The sequence below is a fragment of the Chanodichthys erythropterus genome, chromosome 5 (assembly GCF_024489055.1).
Source record: "Chanodichthys erythropterus isolate Z2021 chromosome 5, ASM2448905v1, whole genome shotgun sequence".
Classification (NCBI taxonomy): Eukaryota; Metazoa; Chordata; class Actinopteri; order Cypriniformes; family Xenocyprididae; genus Chanodichthys; species Chanodichthys erythropterus.
This window is the reverse complement of record NC_090225.1, coordinates 26,972,939-26,994,176: the sequence shown is the minus strand read 5'-3', so window position 1 is coordinate 26,994,176 and position 21,238 is coordinate 26,972,939. Positions and strand designations below refer to the sequence as shown.

The 21,238-nt window shown below is 37.6% G+C and overlaps 1 protein-coding gene across 3 annotated transcripts in view; it reads right to left on the bottom strand.

The window, feature by feature from the left end:
* Window positions 1-208: 208 nt before the first annotated feature.
* fam120b (family with sequence similarity 120 member B) overlaps window positions 209-21,238 on the bottom strand; it is a 28,044-nt gene continuing 7,014 nt past the window's right edge. For all 3 annotated transcript variants that reach the window (XM_067386758.1, XM_067386757.1, XM_067386756.1), the window contains exons 5-11: window positions 20,285-20,457; window positions 19,894-19,986; window positions 11,154-11,360; window positions 7,195-7,303; window positions 5,064-5,174; window positions 4,871-4,919; window positions 209-3,039 (exon numbers count right to left, since the gene is read on the bottom strand). In XM_067386758.1, the coding sequence (XP_067242859.1) occupies window positions 3,018-3,039; window positions 4,871-4,919; window positions 5,064-5,174; window positions 7,195-7,303; window positions 11,154-11,360; window positions 19,894-19,986; window positions 20,285-20,457 (764 nt within the window). In that variant the 3' untranslated portion in view covers window positions 209-3,017. The remainder of the gene's footprint in view (window positions 3,040-4,870; window positions 4,920-5,063; window positions 5,175-7,194; window positions 7,304-11,153; window positions 11,361-19,893; window positions 19,987-20,284; window positions 20,458-21,238) is intronic.

Genomic DNA, 21,238 nt, shown 5'->3' with positions numbered 1-21,238 from the left:
CTGCTGAGGCTGCAGAGGCGACTGCCGCCCACCCTCACCGAGCCGGCAGCGAATCACCCTCACGCTAACTCCAGCGTCAGCCCGCTGAGCTGTGACCACACTGCCATGAGAATAGAGGCTATATTTACCATTAGTGCACACATTCAGACATACGCTATAATTAAACAGATGACAAGGACAATGTGTTGTAGTGTTGCTAATCTAGTGGTTTTATTTATTTAGTTTAAAAAAGGGCTGGATACACAATCGGCACCCGGCCCGTGCCAGGACGGGGAAGGCTGAGCAAACAGATTTAGAATCAAAGCAAAACGCTGCACAGGAAATGATTCTGTACACTTAAAAATAACTTCATTCAATGTTACATTTGCATAAGAAACATCCCAGCCCTTTCCATTGAAGCACAACTGTTGGGTTCCAGAAAAAATTAATACTCATTTTCTCCGTAAAGAAAACTGATGTTTAGCAATAACATATAAACCTATTCAACAGAGCCATGATGATAAAAAAAAAAAAAGGACTCAACGACCAGCCAATCTTGTATAAAAGTTTATAATGTTGGTTTTGCTAGTGCTCTGTTGCTATAGAAAGTCTTAACACTCTTCATATACTCTATATGCTTTATTTTAGGACTGTATTTAGGATATGTTTCCATTAGGGATGTGACGGTGAGAATTCAGTCCTGCTGCTGATCTGTGCTGCGACTCTCGTTCGGCTCAGGCTGAATTGAGCAGACACGTTCAGTTTTTAATTGTAGTGTCTTTTCGCTAACTGAACTATTTTATTGCAAAAAAATCTAAATGACGGTGACGGGCGGTGCAGCAGTGGGCAAGTGATGTAACCAGTGTTGAGGCTGAACACAGGTAACTCCAACTATTGCAGCAAGCCTAATTTCCATTCAAAGTTGTATGCAAAATCAGAATGTCACAAAAAACATTTTAGAATAAAGCAACTTTTCCATCCCATGTGTTCAAGAGAAAATCACTTCCTGAAAAAATTATCAGTAACACTTTACAATAAGGTTCACTAGTTAAACATTAGTTAATGTATTAACTAACATGAACAATACATTTGTTACTGTGAAAATACAGTTCATTGTTTGTTCATTTTAGTTCACATTGCATTAACTACATTAACATGGTTTTCAATTTTCAATGATCCCCTACTGTCGATTTCAAACACTTGAGTCTTTTCAGTTGCCAAAGGTTCGTCAGTCTGCTCTTGTTTTTTGCATGAATAAATCTGTCGCCTTCATTTCCTGCTGTGTCTATATGCTCTAGCCATTTCTCGCCAAGTCACGTGTTTGTATAGTACTGTTTTTCATTCCTGTGGCTTTCATTCTGTGTAGATAAGGGGAAGAGCTGTGCTTTGACCACTTAAGCTATGGAACTTTCTCCATATCCTATTTCCGCTCTGGGGTGTTTAACAATACCTAGCAGGGGGACTGATTCACAGCCTTAAGAGCAAAGTGAGAAACAGACAAAAAACAGCTCATTATCTGTATTGTAATAAATTCATCCACAGAACTTTTGAACTGGGTCATGAGTTTCATCATAATCAAGTCAATAAATCACAAGTATCACAATGGTGTTTTTTCACACTACGGGTCAAAAATTTGGAATAATTCTGATTTTTTTTTATGTTTTTGAAAGAAGTTACCATTACTGCAGTCTTCAGTGTGACATGATCTTTCAGAAGCAATTCTAATATGCTGATTTGGAGCTCAATTATTATTATTATTACTATCAATTATTATTGGTCCCCAATTATTAATAATGTTTTTTGCTGCTTGATATTTTTGTTGAAACAGTGATACATTTTTTTCAGGATTCTTTGATAAACAACAGAAAGTTCAAAAGAACAGCATTTATTTGAAATAGAAATACTAGAAGATTATAAATGTCTTTACTGCCACTTTTAAGCAATTTAATGCATCCTTGATGAATACAAATTTATTTCTATGAACAATAATGAAAATTTATTTCTTTTTTAGTCCTACTTACCCCACATTTTTAAATGGTAGTGTATCGTTTTGTATCAAAAACTTTTCAACACTGACATGATTTTAAGATGTTTTCTGAGCAGTAAATCAGCATATTAGAATGATTTATGAAGGATCATGTGACACTGAAGACTGAGTAATGATGCTGAAAATTCATCTTTGACATCAAAGAAATACATTACAATTTAAAATATATTCATGTAATAGTTGTAATATTAGGTAGTTTTTTAATGTTTGCATGACATAAAATGGTGCATGAACAAACATAAAAAGTTTACGCAATACTAGAACATACAGACATGATGGACAGTGTTTCAACAAAACATGAGGTTGAAGTGGGTCATGATATGCCAGAACCACAATTCTGTCCAAAAATCTCTTTATCCGGCTACTTTTTATCACATTGACCGCGACTTTCAATGCTATGACACATTATTATTAACAATTTTTTAAAGGATGGCTGCTTGAAAATCTAGAATCTAAATGTGTTGAGGGAGACAAAAAAAATCTTTTTAACTGCAAACAACTGGAGTCAACGTCAAACCAGCAGTTGAAAGGTAAGAGATCATCTGATACTAATTAGGGTCTGAGCCGAATGAATGGGTTTGGCACACAGTTTAAGAAGCTTCCATTTTGGTCACTGATTCATATCATCCACATGGAAAAGAAAAAAGACTGTAATCTCACTATAAGATATAATTCTGAGGGCTTTTCAGGATATCACTGAACACAGAATGGGAGGTTTATCCCTATCTGCCTAGTAAATCTGCACATTCAAGTACAATTTCATGTTTTTGAGTGATGCATTAATACTGCAAAGACATCTGTCACTAATTATCTGAAGAAATGTATGAAGGGGGTGGGGCAAAATCTTTTATTATAACAGTTGGACACCATTAAGGTGTCCAAGAACATGGACATGAACATTAACATCTGATAATGCAGTTCATAAGTGCTTTGTTCTGTGGGGGACTATTCTTTCCACAAGAGTCATTTATTTTTCATCAGTCTGTGTTGTTTAGTTTTGAGACTTGGGCCATCTATAACAAAACAAAGAAAAGTAATTTCAGTTATCGATGCAGATTAGAAGTATATTGATGATAATACTAATAATGGCATACTGTTGACTACAAAAGTAGAGTTTGTCAGGACAAACTTTGATGTAGGTAGATACATCAATAAACTTTAGACAGACAGACAGACAGACACAATGTTCAGCGTAAATGAGTGCACCCCTTTTGAAAAGTAACTCTCAATGAACAAAAACAATTTCCAAAATGTTGACAAGACGAAGTTTAATATAACATGTGTTTAACTTATAACATGAAAGTAAGGTTAATAACATAACTTAGATTACACATTTTTCAGTTTTACTCCAATGAGGGTGATGAAAAAATGAGTACACCCCCACAACAAAAACTACTACATCTAGTACTTTGTCTGGCCTCCATGATTTTTAATGACAGCACCAAGTCTTCTAGGCATGGAATGAACAAGTTGGCGACATTTTGCAACAACTATCTTTTTCCATTCTTCAAGAATGACTTCTTTTAGAGACTGGATGCTGGATGGAGAGTGATGCTCAACTTGTCTCTTCAGAATTCCCCATAGGTGTTCGATTGGGTTCAGATCAGGAGCCACTGAATCACTTTCACCCTGTTCTTCTTCAGAAATCCAACAGTGGCCTTAGATGTGTGTTTAGGATCATTGTCATGTTGGAAAAGTGCACGACGACCAAGGGCACGGAGTGATGGTAGCATCTTCTCTTTCAGTATAGAGCAGTACATCTGTGAATTCATGATGCCGTCAATGAAACGACACCAGCAGCACTCATGCATCCCCACATAAGGACACTGACACCACCATGTTTCACTGTAGGCACCATGCATTTTTCTTTGTATTCCTCACCTTTGTGACGCCATACAGTTTTGAAGCCATCAGTCCAAAAACATTTATCTTGGTCTCATCACTCCAGAGTATAGAGTCCCAGTAGTCTTCATCTTTGTCAGCATGGGCCCTGGAAAACACTAGGAGGGCTTTTTTGTGCCTGGGCTTTAGGATAGGCTTCTTTTGTGGACGGCACGCATGCATCCCATTCCTCTGCAGTGTACGCCGTATTGTGTCACGGGAAATAGTCACCCCAGTTTGGCTTTCTACTTCTTTAGATAACTGCAGTGCCAATTTTCTTCAACCCTTCTCGTCAGAAGACGCTCCTGTCGAGGTGTTAACTTCTGTGGATGACCTGGACATCTCTGTGAGATGGTTGCAGTTCCATCTTTTTTTTTTTTCTTTTTTTAATTTTTGTACCACTTTTGCTACAGTATTCTGACTGATAAGTAAAGCTTTGCTGATCGTCTTGTAGCCTTCACCTTTCTGGTGTAAAGAAATTATTTTCTTTCTCAGGTCTTGTGACATTTCTGTTCCATGTGGTGCCATTGCTGAAATGGGAAGGGGTTTTAACACCCTTTTATAGTCAACTGTCTGCTGGACACCTGTGTAATGAATAATTAGACTCACCTGTGGTTGAATTCTTGTTAAATTAGACATTTGTATTCTAAAATTTAGCTTTGCTCGAGAGACTTTCAGTGCGGTGTACTCATTTTTGCATCACCCTAATTTGAGTAAAACTGAAAAATGTGTAATCTACATTTTATATGTTATATTATTAACCTTACTTTCATGTTATAAGTTAAACAGATGTTATATAAAACTCAGTCTTGTCAACATTTTGGAAATTGTTTTTGTGTTCACTGAGATTTTGTTTAAAATGTTACTTTTCAAAGGGGGTGCACTCACTTACGCTGAGCACTGTAGACAGATAGCAGGTTCACACTGATGCATATTGAGTTTTGTTGAAATTATAGAGCTCACCTAGGTGCAAGCTGATACCTTCCTCTCTTTGGATGTCTTGGTCTATAACCTATGGAAGACATTACACTTATTATTTATCATGTACCAAACGAACTTCTTAATATTAAAAACATAAATATGACCCATACAAGCTTTGTTCTTCTAAGCTTTAATTCTGTTTATGCCAGTGAAAGTGTTTGTGTGCTGTGTATACCTTGCTGGTAGTGTGTTGAAGCTGCAGGCTGCTGTCTGGACTCCTGCTGTGTGGTATGATGGAGCTGGGGTCGTCTCTCTCCACACAGATCATCAACCTCCACAGGCCTCACTGAAGAAATAAAAGAAGCATTTATATGCAGTTTTAATTGGAGGTTTGACTCTCTCACAATTAGTATTTGCAGTGGAGCATCACTGGAAACATAAAACGTACAATTCTGAAGGCTGAACTTCACCACCACGTCCCCAAAAGACTGAGGCAATGATTACTGCCTCAAACGCACATAAATTAAAACCAGACTTTTTATACGTCTAGCCCGACAGCATCTCGCAATTGACACTTTAGGCCATCTGAGATTCAAAACAATCCTCTTAGTGACAGAGAAATAATAGGGTGAATTAACATCAGGGAACAGAGGCGAAGTTTAGGAAGTAGAAAAGAAATGAGAATAGACGACAAACTGTCAGAATCACCACACTGAAATATAAACTCGTTTCGGTTTTCAGGGCAATTGTGGGATCGTAGGATTTTGTTTCAGTTTTGGATTTTTAACTCTTTAGACTTTGGTGTTCAAAGCATTAGAGAAATAAATTGCATGTTTTGTTTGTTTGTTTGTTTGTTTTTTGTTATAAGAATTATATGTTAGATAGATAACACTGTGGAAGCTTGTTTCCGCCAATTAATAAAAAAAAATATATAAAAAGGTAACTGATACTTTATCTCACAATTCTGACTTTTTTGTATACTCACAATGGTGAGAAAAAAGTCAGAAATGTGAGATTAAAGTCACAATTATCTTTTATATTTTTTTATTCCATGGTGGAAACAAGCTTCCATATAACACACATCACTTGTTACCAAATAATTTTACCCATTCAACTCTGTTATTGCAAGAAAAATGTTTATAGAAATATTTTTATTTAATTAATATATAAATATACTTATCAATAACTACAAACATTTGGCAAAATTTGCAATGCTGTTACTTGCAACTTTAATTTTTTTATTTTAAAAATGTTGTATATAAAAATAATGATATTTTTTTAATGATCTTTGTTAGGAAATTATAAAAATCACAAACATATGGGTTTAAACTGCATTTAAACATGGCCCAAATTTTGGTGCCTCTTTTCACAGACAATTAGTTGAAGAAAAAAAAGAAAAAGAAAAAAAGAAAGTTTCAGACCAGGTTCTGTACTGTATTCATGAAAAAAAGGCCCAACAAGCATTTCCTACAAAATCCCCCAGTCGATTCTTCAGATTGTTATGAAGTTACAAAACATGTTGTGCACAACAGATGCTCTAGGAACAGCATATGACAAAATAAACTAGCTGGAATTCCAGACGACCAAAAACGAGTATAAACAAAAGAACATCAATCTAACAGGAAAAACCTTAAGATTCAAAACATGGCCAGTCTGCCGTAATCCGACCAAAATATCTGATGATAAAAAACAGTCTATTGCCTGTAAGACAAAACACGAGGAGTTCATGAGCTGGTCGACATCAAGAGGGAAACCAGATGGAGACAATTTCACCATAAGTTCTCTTTTAATCTTAGAACAGAACCACAAAACTCTGGATGGTGGTAAAATGCAAAAGGGGCTCAAGGAGTTTGTAACAGCCACCACGTTATAATTTTGTTGTCTTGTTATGTTACTTAATATAGATTGCTACCTATAAAAAGTAACCCAGAATTATTCTTGTTATGACAAAGCATCCCTTCAATCTAAAATAGTGTGCCAAACAGATTGTTTCCACTGTCGCAGACCAGATGGAGGGTGTTATGAAGGCTTCTGGGTATTGTTTATATGCAAGTAACCTGGACGTCTTAGCATGTATTTCATTTTTTTGAGTCACAACCAGGTCCACAAAAAATATGCGCCTGCAAAAAGCTTCACAGATGTCCACAGAAATCAAATGTCCATCATTCAAATATGTATACAAATGCACCGCCTCTTGTCTGTTTGATTATGAAATAATTCTGGCTAATATAAGTGCTCTCAGTGGCATTACAACAATTTGCTTTGTTTAAATCCATTTTGTAGAATTCCACACAATGTGAAAATTCATTTCTATCAAGTAAAGTGAAGGATAAGAAATAGATAAGGAAATTTAGAGTGATCCACACCATCTCTGTACTGTAGTCTGCGCGGTCGGCTGTGGACGGGGGTGCCGCGCCTCCTGCAGGCTCCCAGCACCAGCTCTCTGATGGACAGGAACAAAGACATCCAGGAGGGCTAAAAGACAATAGACAAATTAGATATTTAAAGGTGTAGTAAGCGATTTCTGAGAAACACTGTTGATGCTTGAAATCGACCCCCAAACAAACACTACCCTCCCTTCATTGCTCCGCCCCCAAAATAATGAACACGCTATGCAACACAGGCAACCATCAAATCCGACAGCTCGAGCAAGTATGGATGAATCAGATTCAACAACAACAGCATATAATCTTGGTTCTGTGAAACAGTAAAAACAATGTTACTCCACATATCAAGTGGGGGAAAAAAAAGCAACCTCGGCATCTGTTTTCAGGATTCGCGCTCTCTAATGTCTCTCCAATGCCGGAAAGCTTTTACAACATTAATGCGGGTCCTAAAGCTCTTGCCCTTTTTTCCTCCAATTATATTCCTCTGACCTTTTCCTCTTTGGTAATATCTCAGCCATCTCTCTATGTAGTCTTTTTACAAATCTCACCCTTTCTCCTCTCCCATCATGAGCAGATACACCCCCTACTGCTGATTGGTTACAAGAGTGTTATGGTGCTCCACGCATTGGTCCGATCCATTTTTTTCTCTCCTATTTACATATCCAGGACTATGAACAAACACAATTTTTTTTCAGCACACACACAAAGACATCTAGCAAATGTGCTGATTATAATTTTCAACAGCAATTCTCTGAAAACACTTACTGCACTTTAAATGCATTATGCATGCACAATAAACTTTGAAAAATCTCAATCCAACATGTGTATCTATAATTGATCAAATCCATACAGTTGTCCCTTAAGATATTTGAACACTCTTAAAAAGTGTTATACCTAAGGACATTCAGTTCTGTTCCAGTTTTCAGACATTCAAGGTGTTAAAGGGGGTATTTCAAAAACATTGTTTGGAAGTTAGTCGGGCCGATACCAACAACAAACGTCTAACCAATCAGCATTAGGAGGCGTATGATGGTCGAGGAGAGAGAACGAGCAAGGAAAAAAAACCTCAGAACGAGAAATGGGACAATACAAAAGCTCAAAAGAATATCACTGGAATGAAGGTTTATGACTGGGCAAGCGCTTTAGGATTCGCGTTTATTTTAGAAAAGCTTTCCAGCGCTGGAGAGAGCTAAGAGGGAAGGTCTGAAAACAGACGTGGAGGCTGCTTTGATCTCGCTTATCATGTGAGTACACTGGGTTTTGATTGTCTGGAGCTGCTGTGCGACTAAAAATGAACTCTCTTACTCTTGTGTACTGTATGCTCATTTTTTGTGCCTACTTGTCATTCGTTCATCAACTACGCTTTATTTTTCATGAAGGAATTTGTTGTGTGTCATAGTGAGAGTTTTGCTGTTAAACCACTGCAAAACTGACGTCTGCTAGAGAATGCGGTGTTTAATGTCATTGATAGTGCATTCGCCTCACATGCCAGCGACGATCGGGCCGGGGGTTTGAGACTGACTCAAAGCAGGGTGGCTAGGATTGGAGTGTGAGTTTTGGAGGCGGAGCAATGAAGAGAGGGGTGGGTTTATTTGGGTTGATTTCAAATATCATCAATGTCCAACAGCATTGTTCAAATAATTCTTATAACACCTTTAAAGGGTTAGCCCATTGGAGATTAAAATTTTGTAAATTAAGTGGTAAATTATGTTTTTTGTGCAAACAAATCACTCATGACTCTTCATAAAATTGAGGTTACACCACTAAAGTCACATGGATTTCTTTGAATGATGTCTTTACTACCTTTCTGGGGCTTGAAAAAGGAAATTGCGTAGGCTGTCGATGGAGCCACAGAAAGCTCCCAAATTTCATTAAAAATATCTTAATTTGTGTTCTTTAATTTGAAAGTCTTATGGGTTTGGAACGACATGAGGGTGAGTAATTACTGACAGAATTTTTTTTATTTCTGGGGTGAACTAACCCTTTTAAAGTACTTTTCGGGGCCACTGTCAATGGGTGCATCTAAATCAGCTCCCTAGTTCAGCAGTCAGGACACTGATCAGGGAGTATTATTTACGACTGAAATGTTGCAGGTACACTACCGCTCAAAAGTTTGGGATCAGTAAGATTTTTAATGTTTTTAAAAGAAGTTTCGTCTGCTCACCAAGGGTGCATTTACTTAATTAAAAATACAGTAAAAACAGTAATATTGTGAAATATTATTACAATTTAAAATGACTGTTTTCTATTTGAAAATATTTTAAAATGTAATTTATTCTTGTGTTGGCAAAGCTGAATTTTCAGCATCATTACTCCAGTCTTCAGTGTCACATGATCCTTCAGAAATCATTCTAATATGCTGATCTGCTGCTCAAGAAACATTTGATGTGTACAATTGTACAAAATGTTTGTGTACAATATTTTTTTTTCAGGATTCTTTGATGAATAGAAAGTTCAAAAGAACAGTGTTTATCTGAAATCTAATCTTTTGTAAAATTATAAATGTCTTTACTGCCACTTTTGATTGATTTAATGCTGAATAAAAGTATTCATTTCTTTAAAAAAAAATTAAAAATAAATTCTTACTGACCCCAAACTTTTGAGCGGTAGTGTATAATGCTACAGAAGCTTTGTATTTCAGATAAATACTGTTCTTTTGAACTTTGTATTCATCAAGAAATCCTGAAAAAAAAGTACACAACTGTTTTCAACACTGATAATAATAACAAATATTTCTTGGGGAACAAATCAGCATATTAGAATGATTTCTGAAGGATCATGTGACACTGAAGACTGGAGTAATGATGCTGAAAATTCAGCTTTGCCAACACGAGAATAAATTACTTTGTAAAACATATTCAAATAGAAAACAGTTATTTTAAATTGTAATAATATTTCACAATATTACCGTTTTTACTGTATTTTTTATTAAATAAATTAAGCCTAGGTGAGCAGACAAAACTTCTTTTAAAAACATTAAAAATCTTACCAATCCCAAATGTTTGAACGGTAGTGTATATGTAACAAGGAATTTATCATAATGTACTTTAAATAACATGAAAAAATAGATAGCAAAAAAAAAAAAAAAATCAGTTCTGCAGTTGTTCATAAATACCAGTAGTGACACCATCAGTGTCTAAATGTTTAGTGAACCAGCATCCTTACTGTCCTTATCAGTGCCCGAATTTATGTACATGATATACTGATTCACAACTTAAGGATCTGATTGAGGTGCACCCTCTGTCTGTACGGAGACCTCCATGAGGTGACCATGCACAGTCTGGGTTAGTTCCTGACTGCATTTATAATTAAAAACCCATGTTTATATGTGTGGGTTAAAAAATTTAGACGTTTTGGTCCCTTGGCTCTGGAAAAAACATTACAGCAATCAAAAACAAAAGAGATTCTGTAACTGTTTTGCAGTAAACCAAAGACATGTAAACAAAGTTAAACAAAATCCAGTAAACAAAATATGTGTGGGCCATACAATGAACTGATTTTCAATTGCCCTGATTTTCAGCATGTTAATAGGCTTCGGTAGAGCTGCATATTCCACTTTATATTATTCCAAGGATCATGCTAGGTCCTGTTTACATCTGATATTAAGTCTCTGGTGATCTGATCACAAGTTGTCAGAGCTAAAAACATTTTGTGATCTGATCATCCAAACCACATTCGAAGATGCGACCACACTGCATTTGTAGTGTAAATACCAATCCGTTCAGATGCATCCAAGACCGCCCACTCACCTGTCATTCAACCATTTTGCTAAAACAAGGATTCCGTGTGGCTGGTTAAATGTGGCTTTGAAATGTCATGTTTTCGGTGAGATTAAAATGTAAGTATCTGTCTCAACTGACCACTTGTGATCGTATCATCCAAGCCGGATGTTAATACCAAGTGTAAACAGGGCCAATGGCATTTTTTCCTGTACTTACATTGCCTTCGAGAAGCTCCTCTTTTGCACAACCCGAGTGGGCTTGCAGATACTTTGAATGGAAGAGCAGGCCGTCAAAGGTCTTCCACGGCATGAGCTCATCCATTGGGAAAGGGAAACCACATGCACTGTTGGCTCCGATGAGGTAGGTCAGACCGCGCACAAAGAGAGAGCCGAGCTGGACGGCCCTAGGGTCTACAACAGGGGTCTGCATGGGGGAGGGATTATAGCATGGTATAAGAAATAAAGTACAAAAACACAATAGTTTGCAAAGGAGAGATCACATTTACCGTTGACTATGAAATTATGCAAACAAAATCCAGCCATTTCAGTAGGAATCTGCGAAATTGAGAGTTTGGTTGAGGGTGAAAATTTCCCCACATAGATTTCATTCACGTACGCAAATTTGCTGTGTTAACCAAGTGTGCCGTACACGTCCTGAAAAGTGAAGCCAAAACATTTCGATCGCCACATGGTGGCTGGCTGCAGTATAGGTCATAAACCACGCCCTCTCCATGTAATCGCATGGGACGTAAGCCAAACTAAAAAAGTCCAATTAGAAATAATTTTGATGGTTTCCATCATTTTAGTTAGTTCTTATCATGCTGATTTTAGTTAGTTATTTGATGCTATAAAAATGGGGTGTAACATCATGATTGACAGCTGTGCTTGCGATTGAGTATAGGCCGGGTGTGTCTCATACGTTCTGAAAAGTGAAGCCACGGGCTCTTTGATCGCCCCCTGGAGGCTGGATGCAGTACAGGTCATAAACCCCGCCCTCTCAATGCAGTCAAATGAGACTTCAGTGAAAACTTAAAAATAAATTCTGCTTCAAATAAAACTTTCTGAAAGATGGTTTTGGTCTTTTAAGGTAGTTGTTATCACACCGATATATATTCAATTGTTCGTTTTTGTGATGATTTAGATTTTAGCTAGCAATTTGATGCTATAAAAACGGGGCGTGTCGTCATGATTCGAAGTTGATTGACAGCTTGTCTGAGGACTGTCGGAGCTTCGAGGGGAGATTGAAGATGTATTAACTAACTGTTAATTTTCGATTTCTTTGTTATTTAACACCAACAAAATGAGTTGTTCAGCAGTAAACTGTACTAACCGACCTACAGGATCTGACGGATCACTGAACTTTTTTCTTTAACATTAAATATGGGTGTTATAAGCTAATTAATAAATGTTATTAGTTAAGATAACACACCTAATGTTAACAATGTCGGGAAAAAGCAGGTGATCGTTATCTGGCAGTTACTTATTATTTTTATGGGTATAAAATAATAATTAGCAGGACAAAACTAATGATAGCTTACTCTAATTACAGCAATCGATCTCCTGTAACGTTAGTTGAACTTGATTTAAAATGGCAGGACCGTTTCTGACGATTTAGAGTTGTTTCTAGTGGCATATTATATTGATTTTATCTACTGAATTTGCTGTTTCAAAAATATTATTGCTCTAGAAACAGAATAGCCTATTATTTTATAGGTAGACTTTTAAATTGTGTATAATTTTTATAGTCTATTTAAAATACATGAATGATGACGCAGTCGTCTGGGCGGAAGTTTGATATCGCGACTTCGCCTCCGGCTCAACTGACGATTCCTTCTGCGCATGCCCAGGCTCCAAACATTTTTTTTTTTGACGTATTGCGTAACGTGTCAGCGCCCATTCATCTTCATTTCAATACAATGGAAGGAAGCGGCGTCGCGTCGTCCATCTTTTTTTACAGTCTATGGTATAGGCAGATCACTACTGCGCAAGATGAGAACGGCCATTTCTGGAACATTTTGGCTTCATTTTTCTACAGTGGAATGAAGTGTTGACGCGCTCATCAGATATGTCTGATTGGCTACAATGATCAACTCACGGGAACGGAAGTGTTTGAACATGAAAGCATTTTGAAAGTGGGAGCGGGAGTTTGAAATAGCTTTCAAATGCTTCCGTGCGTATCTGTGTAAGCGCTCAGTGAAGAGCGTCATTGTTGACTATTTACAACATGTTTTTGAAGTGTTTATCGTTGTAGCCAATCACAGACAGATCTGATGAGCGCGTGAACACAAAGGCCAATCAGAGGCGTTTACGAATCCGCTCAACAGCGCTCAAACTTTTTAACATTTTTAACATTTCAGTCGGTACTTTTGACAACACTAGCATGGACTCGTACCGCAACAAACATACCAATTCTGAAAGCCCCCTAACAGAGATCTGCTTGGTTTGAAAGTGACTTCTGATTACTGACAATGGACAATTATCCACACTTTAACAGATGTAAAAACTATATGTTTTCTGAAGTCATACAATATCTTTGTGTGAGAATTAAATTAAAATGTAGGTGTTATGTAAAACCTTCCACTGCAGGCTACAAATTAAATTCAGGTCAGTGTGTATGCAAATATATCGGCAAGTTTGACATACCAAACAATACTGGTAGGCGCATGTCTCATAACCAGCCGCAACTTAAGTAATAAGATGGATGAAAGAGATTTGAACGAATATTGTCAGCATATAAATTATGAAATCTAAATTCATTAAAATCATACAGAATCATATTTTACATAATGGATAACCTTCATGGATCCATAATGCTTCTTTTTGACAGTGTTTGTTAGCCAGTTCCCAGGACTGCAGGATTAATCAAAAATAAAACTGGAATAATGATAAGACTTAAATCACAAAGGCTACCATTTCATTAAGTGAATGTATGTTCTGTCCGGTTATTAACAAAAAAAGAAGCTTTAAGGGCTGTCTGCGGTTTTCTGTCAAAATAAAAGTTTGATGGTTTAACGTTTGAAAATGAAGAAATTAAGACAGCCATGAATTTTAGTATTGTAATTTTACAGTTGTAAAATAAATGTAAAATAAAATATTATTTTTCTTTTTTTTTTATTTTACAATAAAATATTACAATAATAATATTTTGTGTTTTGTTTTCATTTATAATAATAATAGTTATTAGTATTATTTTTAATAGCCATACTGATATCTAATCACAACATTTTGGCCAAATTGTACAGCCCCACAAACAAGTACAGCAAACCTGGAATTTTTTATTTTTTCTTTAAAATTGGAATTGGATTTTTTCCCTCAAAATCATGCCAATCAATCCCTGTTGTTGTGTGGAAAAGAGCACTAGGAACATTATGCTAAACTTCTTTTGAGTTTGACGAACGAAAGAAAGTCATAGAGGTTGGTAAATGTGCAAGTTAATGATTTCAGAAAGTTTATTTTTGGTTGAACTGTTCCTTTAAATGACAGCACTTTTACAGTAGCTTGGTTTCAAATTCATCATGCTGTTATTACCTATTGTGTCTTTCAGCTCAGGGAGGGTGTGACCCCATAGAGCTCACCTGAAGTGGCTGCGTGGATAAGGGGATGTTTACAAAGGGTCCCCCACCCCCCCACCAAACTGTCCGCTGGTCACCTGGTCCCCCACCCACAGGAGATAAGAGAGGGGCTGATTAGCTTCCGTGACACGAAAATGTAAAATTGGCTTGCCACCTGCTCTGCTCTCAAACACAGCTTAGACCAAAGCAAACAAAAGGGAGGCTGGAGATAAAGCCGAAGTGACAGCAGCAACCCACTGCCCGCGCCTTCCAGGCGCACAGATTGAGAGCCAGGCCATCGTTTGAAATATTACGCTGTTTACTCTGGCCTGACTTCCTCTTTGAAACCATGCCTCTTCAGTGAAATGAGAGCATTTAATCACATTCACTGTTATGCATAAGGTTCAGAGAGTGGGATGAAGTAGACCGGCTTTGATTAAACCGCTTAAAAAGACACGTAAAAGTCTTAGCACCTTTAAAGCCACTAATTGCTCAGCGTGGAAGTCAATAGGCCTCGAGACAAAGCTGATGCCACCCTGCTGCTGTAAAGGTATAGAGTGGGACAACAAACCAGAACAGCAGCTGCTCTGCAAGCATTTCAGCAGGGAACAATGAGAGCTGCTCCAGATGCCTGAAGGACCGCTGGACCCCCTGAGGACACGCAGCTCAACATTAATGGCAAACTACAGCCTTGTGATCAGGCTCCGCACCTGTGCCATACCTTAATGCACATCTGCTCGGTGTTACTACTGTAAACATTAATGCATGACAAGACAAGGCTTGTCTGAATCTTGTGTTGGTATTTCAATGAACTTTCAGTTTTAGATTTACTAAATAAACATGGTGGGCTGTATCTGAACCCAGGCTTGCTTGTAAAGGGTTGGGAGTCAAGAACCAGTTCTTTAAAACATGAATGATTTGGTTCTTGAATGGCTGCATTCACCCACCAATGAACCAGATTACGATCTGCTTTTGCACAATGCAAAAGATTTGTTTTAGTTTCAGTTTTTTTTTTTTTTTTATCCTAATAATTTTGAACTGCTAAATCTTTGATTTGTGCATCTTTTTGACTCTTTAAAAAGATCTGACTCATAAGAGTCATTAGTTCACAAGTTGGACTACTGTGTGAGTCGCACTGTGTGTTTGCTGTGCAGAACTGTTAATGGAACTGACTGCCAAAAAAAAAAAATATTTCTTGAGCCATTTTGACTTATCAAATCAGTCTTTAATTCATACATTTTCAGAATGAATCAGTTTGAATCAGTCTAATGACTCACTCACTCAGTAATTCTGTATTAAATGATAAAAATATATATATAGCACTACTGTTTAAAAGTTGGTAACATTTTTTAAATGCTTTTAAAAAATGTCTCCTATGCTCACCAAGATTTGACATATTATTACAATTTAAAGTAACAGTTTTCTAATTGAATATCATTACTCCAGTCTTCAGGGTCACATGATCCTTTAGAAATCATTGTAATATGCTGATTTGCTGCTCAAGAAACGTTTCTTAATATCATCAATGAAACCATGAAAACAGTTGTGCTGCTTAATATGTTGTGGAACCTGTGATACTTTTTTAGGATTCTTTGATGAACAGAAAAACAGCATTTATTTGAATTAGAAACCTTTTGAAACAAAAGTCAATTTAATGCATCACTGCTGAATAAAAGTATTAATTTATTTCAAGCATGTTCGAATGTTTGAACCTGAATCATTAAGTGGAATCAGAATCATTATCGTTAAATTCCTTACGATTCTCATCCCTTACAGATGCTGTGTAGTGGCATCCTTAGTTTGCATTTACATTCCCTTACTACGACAAAGCAACACAAGGGGAAACTGATTAGACGGGGGTAATCAGGCAGCCCCTGGAGACTCTCTTGCCATCTGTCTGGCTCTTCTGCCTCCTAATACCCTACCCCACCACCCCACCCCTTTTCACATTTCAGGCAGATGTGACAGTGTAACTCCCGATGGGAGACAACAATGGCGCGTGTAACAGGTGCTCCCACCACCCCATGGCACATGGGAGGCAGGAGAGCTTTACACACTTTCATCTGGCCAGCGGCAGGCTGTCGCCACCGCGCCTTGAGCACACACGCGTCTCTGGGTCAGCCAGCAATCCGACACCTGTTGCTGTGCGCGCCCTCAAAACACACAATCCCTCAACGCTATCATTCATCGCCCAACATATTGTGGGCAACATAAACCGAGCCATATCACTTCACTTGAGCCAAAACGTAAACACGTGGGACCATATATAAATAAATACTGCAGCCAAGTTCACAATAAACAGCCATTACAGCCATAAAAGGTACAGAGTCTGTCTTTGTCTATAGAGGGGTGATTGAAATTCTTTGCTTGGGAACCACATTAGCAAAAGTAAATAAACATACAATCTGTAAAAATATAAATACAACTTAACAGTTCATTTGTATTGTCAACAGCTTGACGTTTCATGAGTCAAGGGCGAGATATGCATCTGCATCTGAATACAACAGATTGGGGGAATCACACTAGACGTAAAGAGGACAGTCGTAGACACAGGAGGATCCGTAAATTAGGAGGTGGCTTCATAGATATCTCCCAAGAGGCTCTAATTTGTCCCTCTATCATCCATTATCTGTGCTGTGGGGAGGGCTCTCAATCCAAGCACTGCAAAACCACAGGCCGCCCTTGGCGGCTGTGTCTGAAATAGCACGCATAGGAGGCTTAAATTAGGGAGGGAGCTGAAATAGCCCTGTGGTCGCCGGCGGGGACGACGCGGAGCCCGTCACCAGAGCATCACTCTCAGGTTCAGACCACAATTAGAGTAGTTTTTGGGAGGAATGTCACAAAGCAACCAGAAATTATCCCTCTAGTCTCTTTCTCCCTTTTTTTTTCCAAATAGCAAAAGAATCTGATACATCTCTCAAGAAAAAGGCCATGACTTGTTGCAACTTCACATTGCTGTGCCGATTTGACATGGAAGCACAGTGTTTGTCATCTACTGTAGCTAGTTTAAGTCATAACTAATGTGATCTACGTGGTCAACAACACTTGAAAGTTCACATAAAACCATGGCTTAAAGGGTTAGTTCAACCAGAAATGAAAATTCTGTCAGTAATTACTCACCCTCATGTCATTATAAACCGTTGAGTCTTTTGTTCATCTTTGAAACGCAAATGAAGATCTTTTTAATGAAATTGGATTTTTCCATTGACAGCTTTGCAACCACCACTTTGATGCTTCAAAAAGTCTATAAAGAGGTCGTAAAACTAATCGATATGAATTGAGCGGCTTAGTCCAATTTTTTTTTTTTAAGAGACTCGATTGCTTTATATGATGAACAGATTTAATTTAGACTTATATTCATATGTTAACATTAATCAGTTGGTAAATGGAAGCTCCAGCATGTTTGCTTGATGTGCAAGAACCAACGAGGTTTATTCTCGTGTTACGCAGCAAGTTTGAGCTTCAGCAAGAGGTTTGTTCTAGTGCTCAGGTTCGGTTGAGCTTCTGTTTATGTTCTGATCAGTGTTTATCTGTAAATAAAAGCCTAAAATGAAATCTGTTTCTTCAGAAAATTTGGACTAAACCACTCAATTCATATGGATTAGATTTACGATCACTTTATGAAGTTTTTGAAGCATCAAAGTTTCAATTGCGCAGCTGTCAATGGAAAGACAGAAAACTCAGATTTCATCAAAAAGATATTTATTTGTGTTCTGAAGATGAACGAAAGTCTTACGGGTTTGGAACGACATGAGGGTGAGTAAATGACACAATTTTCATAAGTCGAACCTGTATGACTTTCTTTCTTCGAAAAATGTCTCAATGCTTTTTTTGTCCATGCAATTAAACTCAATGGCATCCAATGCTAATTTAATACAAAACAAATAAATAATAAATAATTTGGTGGAATGATCTTTCCAATCCTACCTGGACAGCTGAATCTCTCGCAGTTTTTTCAAGAAACAAAAAGCACTTAACTGCATTCTGCTGATGCTGATTCTTATTTAAAAACAAATCTATTTTTCTTCTACACTTTCACTCTTTCATAAATCCCTTTCTGTTTTAGCCTGCAAAATTTTGGAGATTGCTTGAAACTTGGTATAGACCTTAGTTAGTTTAAATGCCATATTGAATTTAACGCGTATGAAAAGGAGGTTGTGAGGGATAAACTTACATTCTTTACAAAAGCATGCAATGTAGAAAGGACCTAGATCAACATTCAAAACTGCTTTATAGAGTTGTTGCATACTGAAAGTACAATCCACTGAACGCACTATACTTCTGTCCTTCACAGTTACCCTGACTAAGGTCTATTGTTAGCACTTCACATGATGTGAATGTGAGGTCAACATTAGCGAAATTTCACGGGTCAAAAATTTCTGTTTACATGTTTACACCTGGTATTAAGAAGCATTTTCGTCGATCTGATCACAAGTGGACGACGCTAAATACAGGTGTAAACAGGGTCTAAACAGTTTGCGCTTGAACACTTTTTAACCACTTCCAGAGGTAGTGGAAAACGCATTTGACCGGATTGCTATCGTAGCGTAGACGCTCATGTGGTCAAACGCGTTTAAACAGCCACTAAAGACTGCCTACTATCCGCCTACTGATGCATAAACATAAACACACTAGCCAGACCAGATTTAAACTTTGTCGGCTAAAGACCCAAGTTTGGTTTGAAGATGAAAAATGTACCAAGCACAATGTTCTCTCAACATTCCTAATTTCTAACACACACTCGCAGCGTTTGCCATTGTCTTACTGCTGTCAGAGCAGAAAGCAGTCTCCGTTCATATGTAAATTGCACAAGCTTATTTCGTCCAGTAGATCTAAAGATCTAAAAAAAAAAAAAACACATATGTTTATCCATAGACCCTCCCCACGAAGAAATCAGGACAGAAGTGGTTGAAAGTGGAAAAAAAGAGACAGATTAAAAAAGCAGGTGTAAACGAGAATGTGTCTCCCTCATCCACCTGTGATCCAATCGACTAAAACGGATCTGAATACCAGGTGTAAACAGGGCCATAGAAATCACTTCCAAACCAGGCAGCTTTTTGTTGGTCAACGTGGCGAATCCCATTGCAAAATCTAAGGAAATCTTTCACCATAACACAAAAGTCCAGATCATTGAGATTTCTATTAAAATGACAGGATTTCGATGGGAAAACAAAACAAAAAAATGCTGAACAACTGTGACTGCATCTTTACTGCCTCTCTTATGGGGGCACAGAAAAGGTTTGGACCTAGTAATCGAACCAAATGTGAAATTGTCCATTTTTAGCTGTGTTACAAAATAAGAATGACCACAGTAGTTTTGTAAAAGACTCCAAACCAAGCCCAGTTAAAATGGGTGAGCGTAAAAACAATGTTTTCAGAAAGGCAGAGGTGGCTCAAATGACTCACCCTGAGCTGTTGCATTTCTGTGAAGGATTTGAATCGGACACAAACAGCTTGGCTTAGATATGCATCTATGTCTTCCAGAGAAAGCTGTCTCGCCTAGATCCAAGAGCAAACAGTGTTTTTATTCAGGTATACACAACAAGCATCAAGCATCACCACACACACATCTATACACAATGCAAGGGTATCGGAGTTGTCTGATAAGGGCTACACACAATAAACAGTGTTGAAGAGACACTGGTGAACTCTTTTGACATGCAATGAGTCCACATCATTAATAAATAAAGGCTAACAGAGCATACGTGGTGCCAATGGACCCAAACAAAGCCTTTTGTTTACATTCAAGCGAAAACCTCAGTGGTCCATGGCATCAACGATGAAAAGTTAAACACACCTGAATGGCAATGTAGGTTACAAGACAAATCACAGCAATCAAAGGGCTGTCAAACTGCTTCAGCTCTTCAGTAAACTCAAACAGGTCAAAGACATCCAGGAGTGTTGATGCCTGGACTGTTTTCACCTCTGGGTCTGTCCTAAACCACAGAGCCATCAGATCAGGGGACTCTTCTGTTGATCACAAATTGACCACAAATTTAACTTGTGGGGGTTGGCGTGTATGAGAGTAAATTTAAAGATTGAATAACAATTAGAATAAAAGGGTTCCCGTATATTTTGGCTATGATGTTTACTCACAAATATAGCTGATGGACATTAGCTGAGCATAACTAGAAAACTTTATTTTCAAGAAATGTCACTTGTTGCATCCGAAATGGCATACTATATAGTAGGTACTGCACTTAATTTGAAACTTTACAGCCGTTAAAAAAGTATGTTCTGTACAGTATGAATGTGATATAATACATCTGCCATGTCGCATTAGCCCTTTTCACACAGCAATCCTGGCAAATTACAATAAATTACCAGAATGCTTTATTATTCTGGCTTTTTTTACCAATAGGATACCATTCACACATCAGCACCAAAATACTGGTAAATTCTGTGATGTCAGTCATTGGAAATTACTTTTAAACGCTGCGCAGTGGTCTTCATTCGCCCACATGAGGAAAAGCACTTTAGTTTTACTATCTGTTCAATTCAACAACATTTTTTGACATCTGAGTGACAGGATGATCAAACAGAATGTGTTTTTGCTCTTAAAACTGCAAAGCCGCAGTGCTGATGAATTGAAAAGAAGGCTGGGTCTCGAGCATGACATGTTGAAAAAGCTGCACAACGGACAAAGATGTCCATCTAGCGCATATTTACATAGAAAAACTATTAAAGGGGACCTATAATGGCCCTTTTAAAAGATGTAAAAGTTTCTGTTGTCCTCAGAATATGTCTTAAG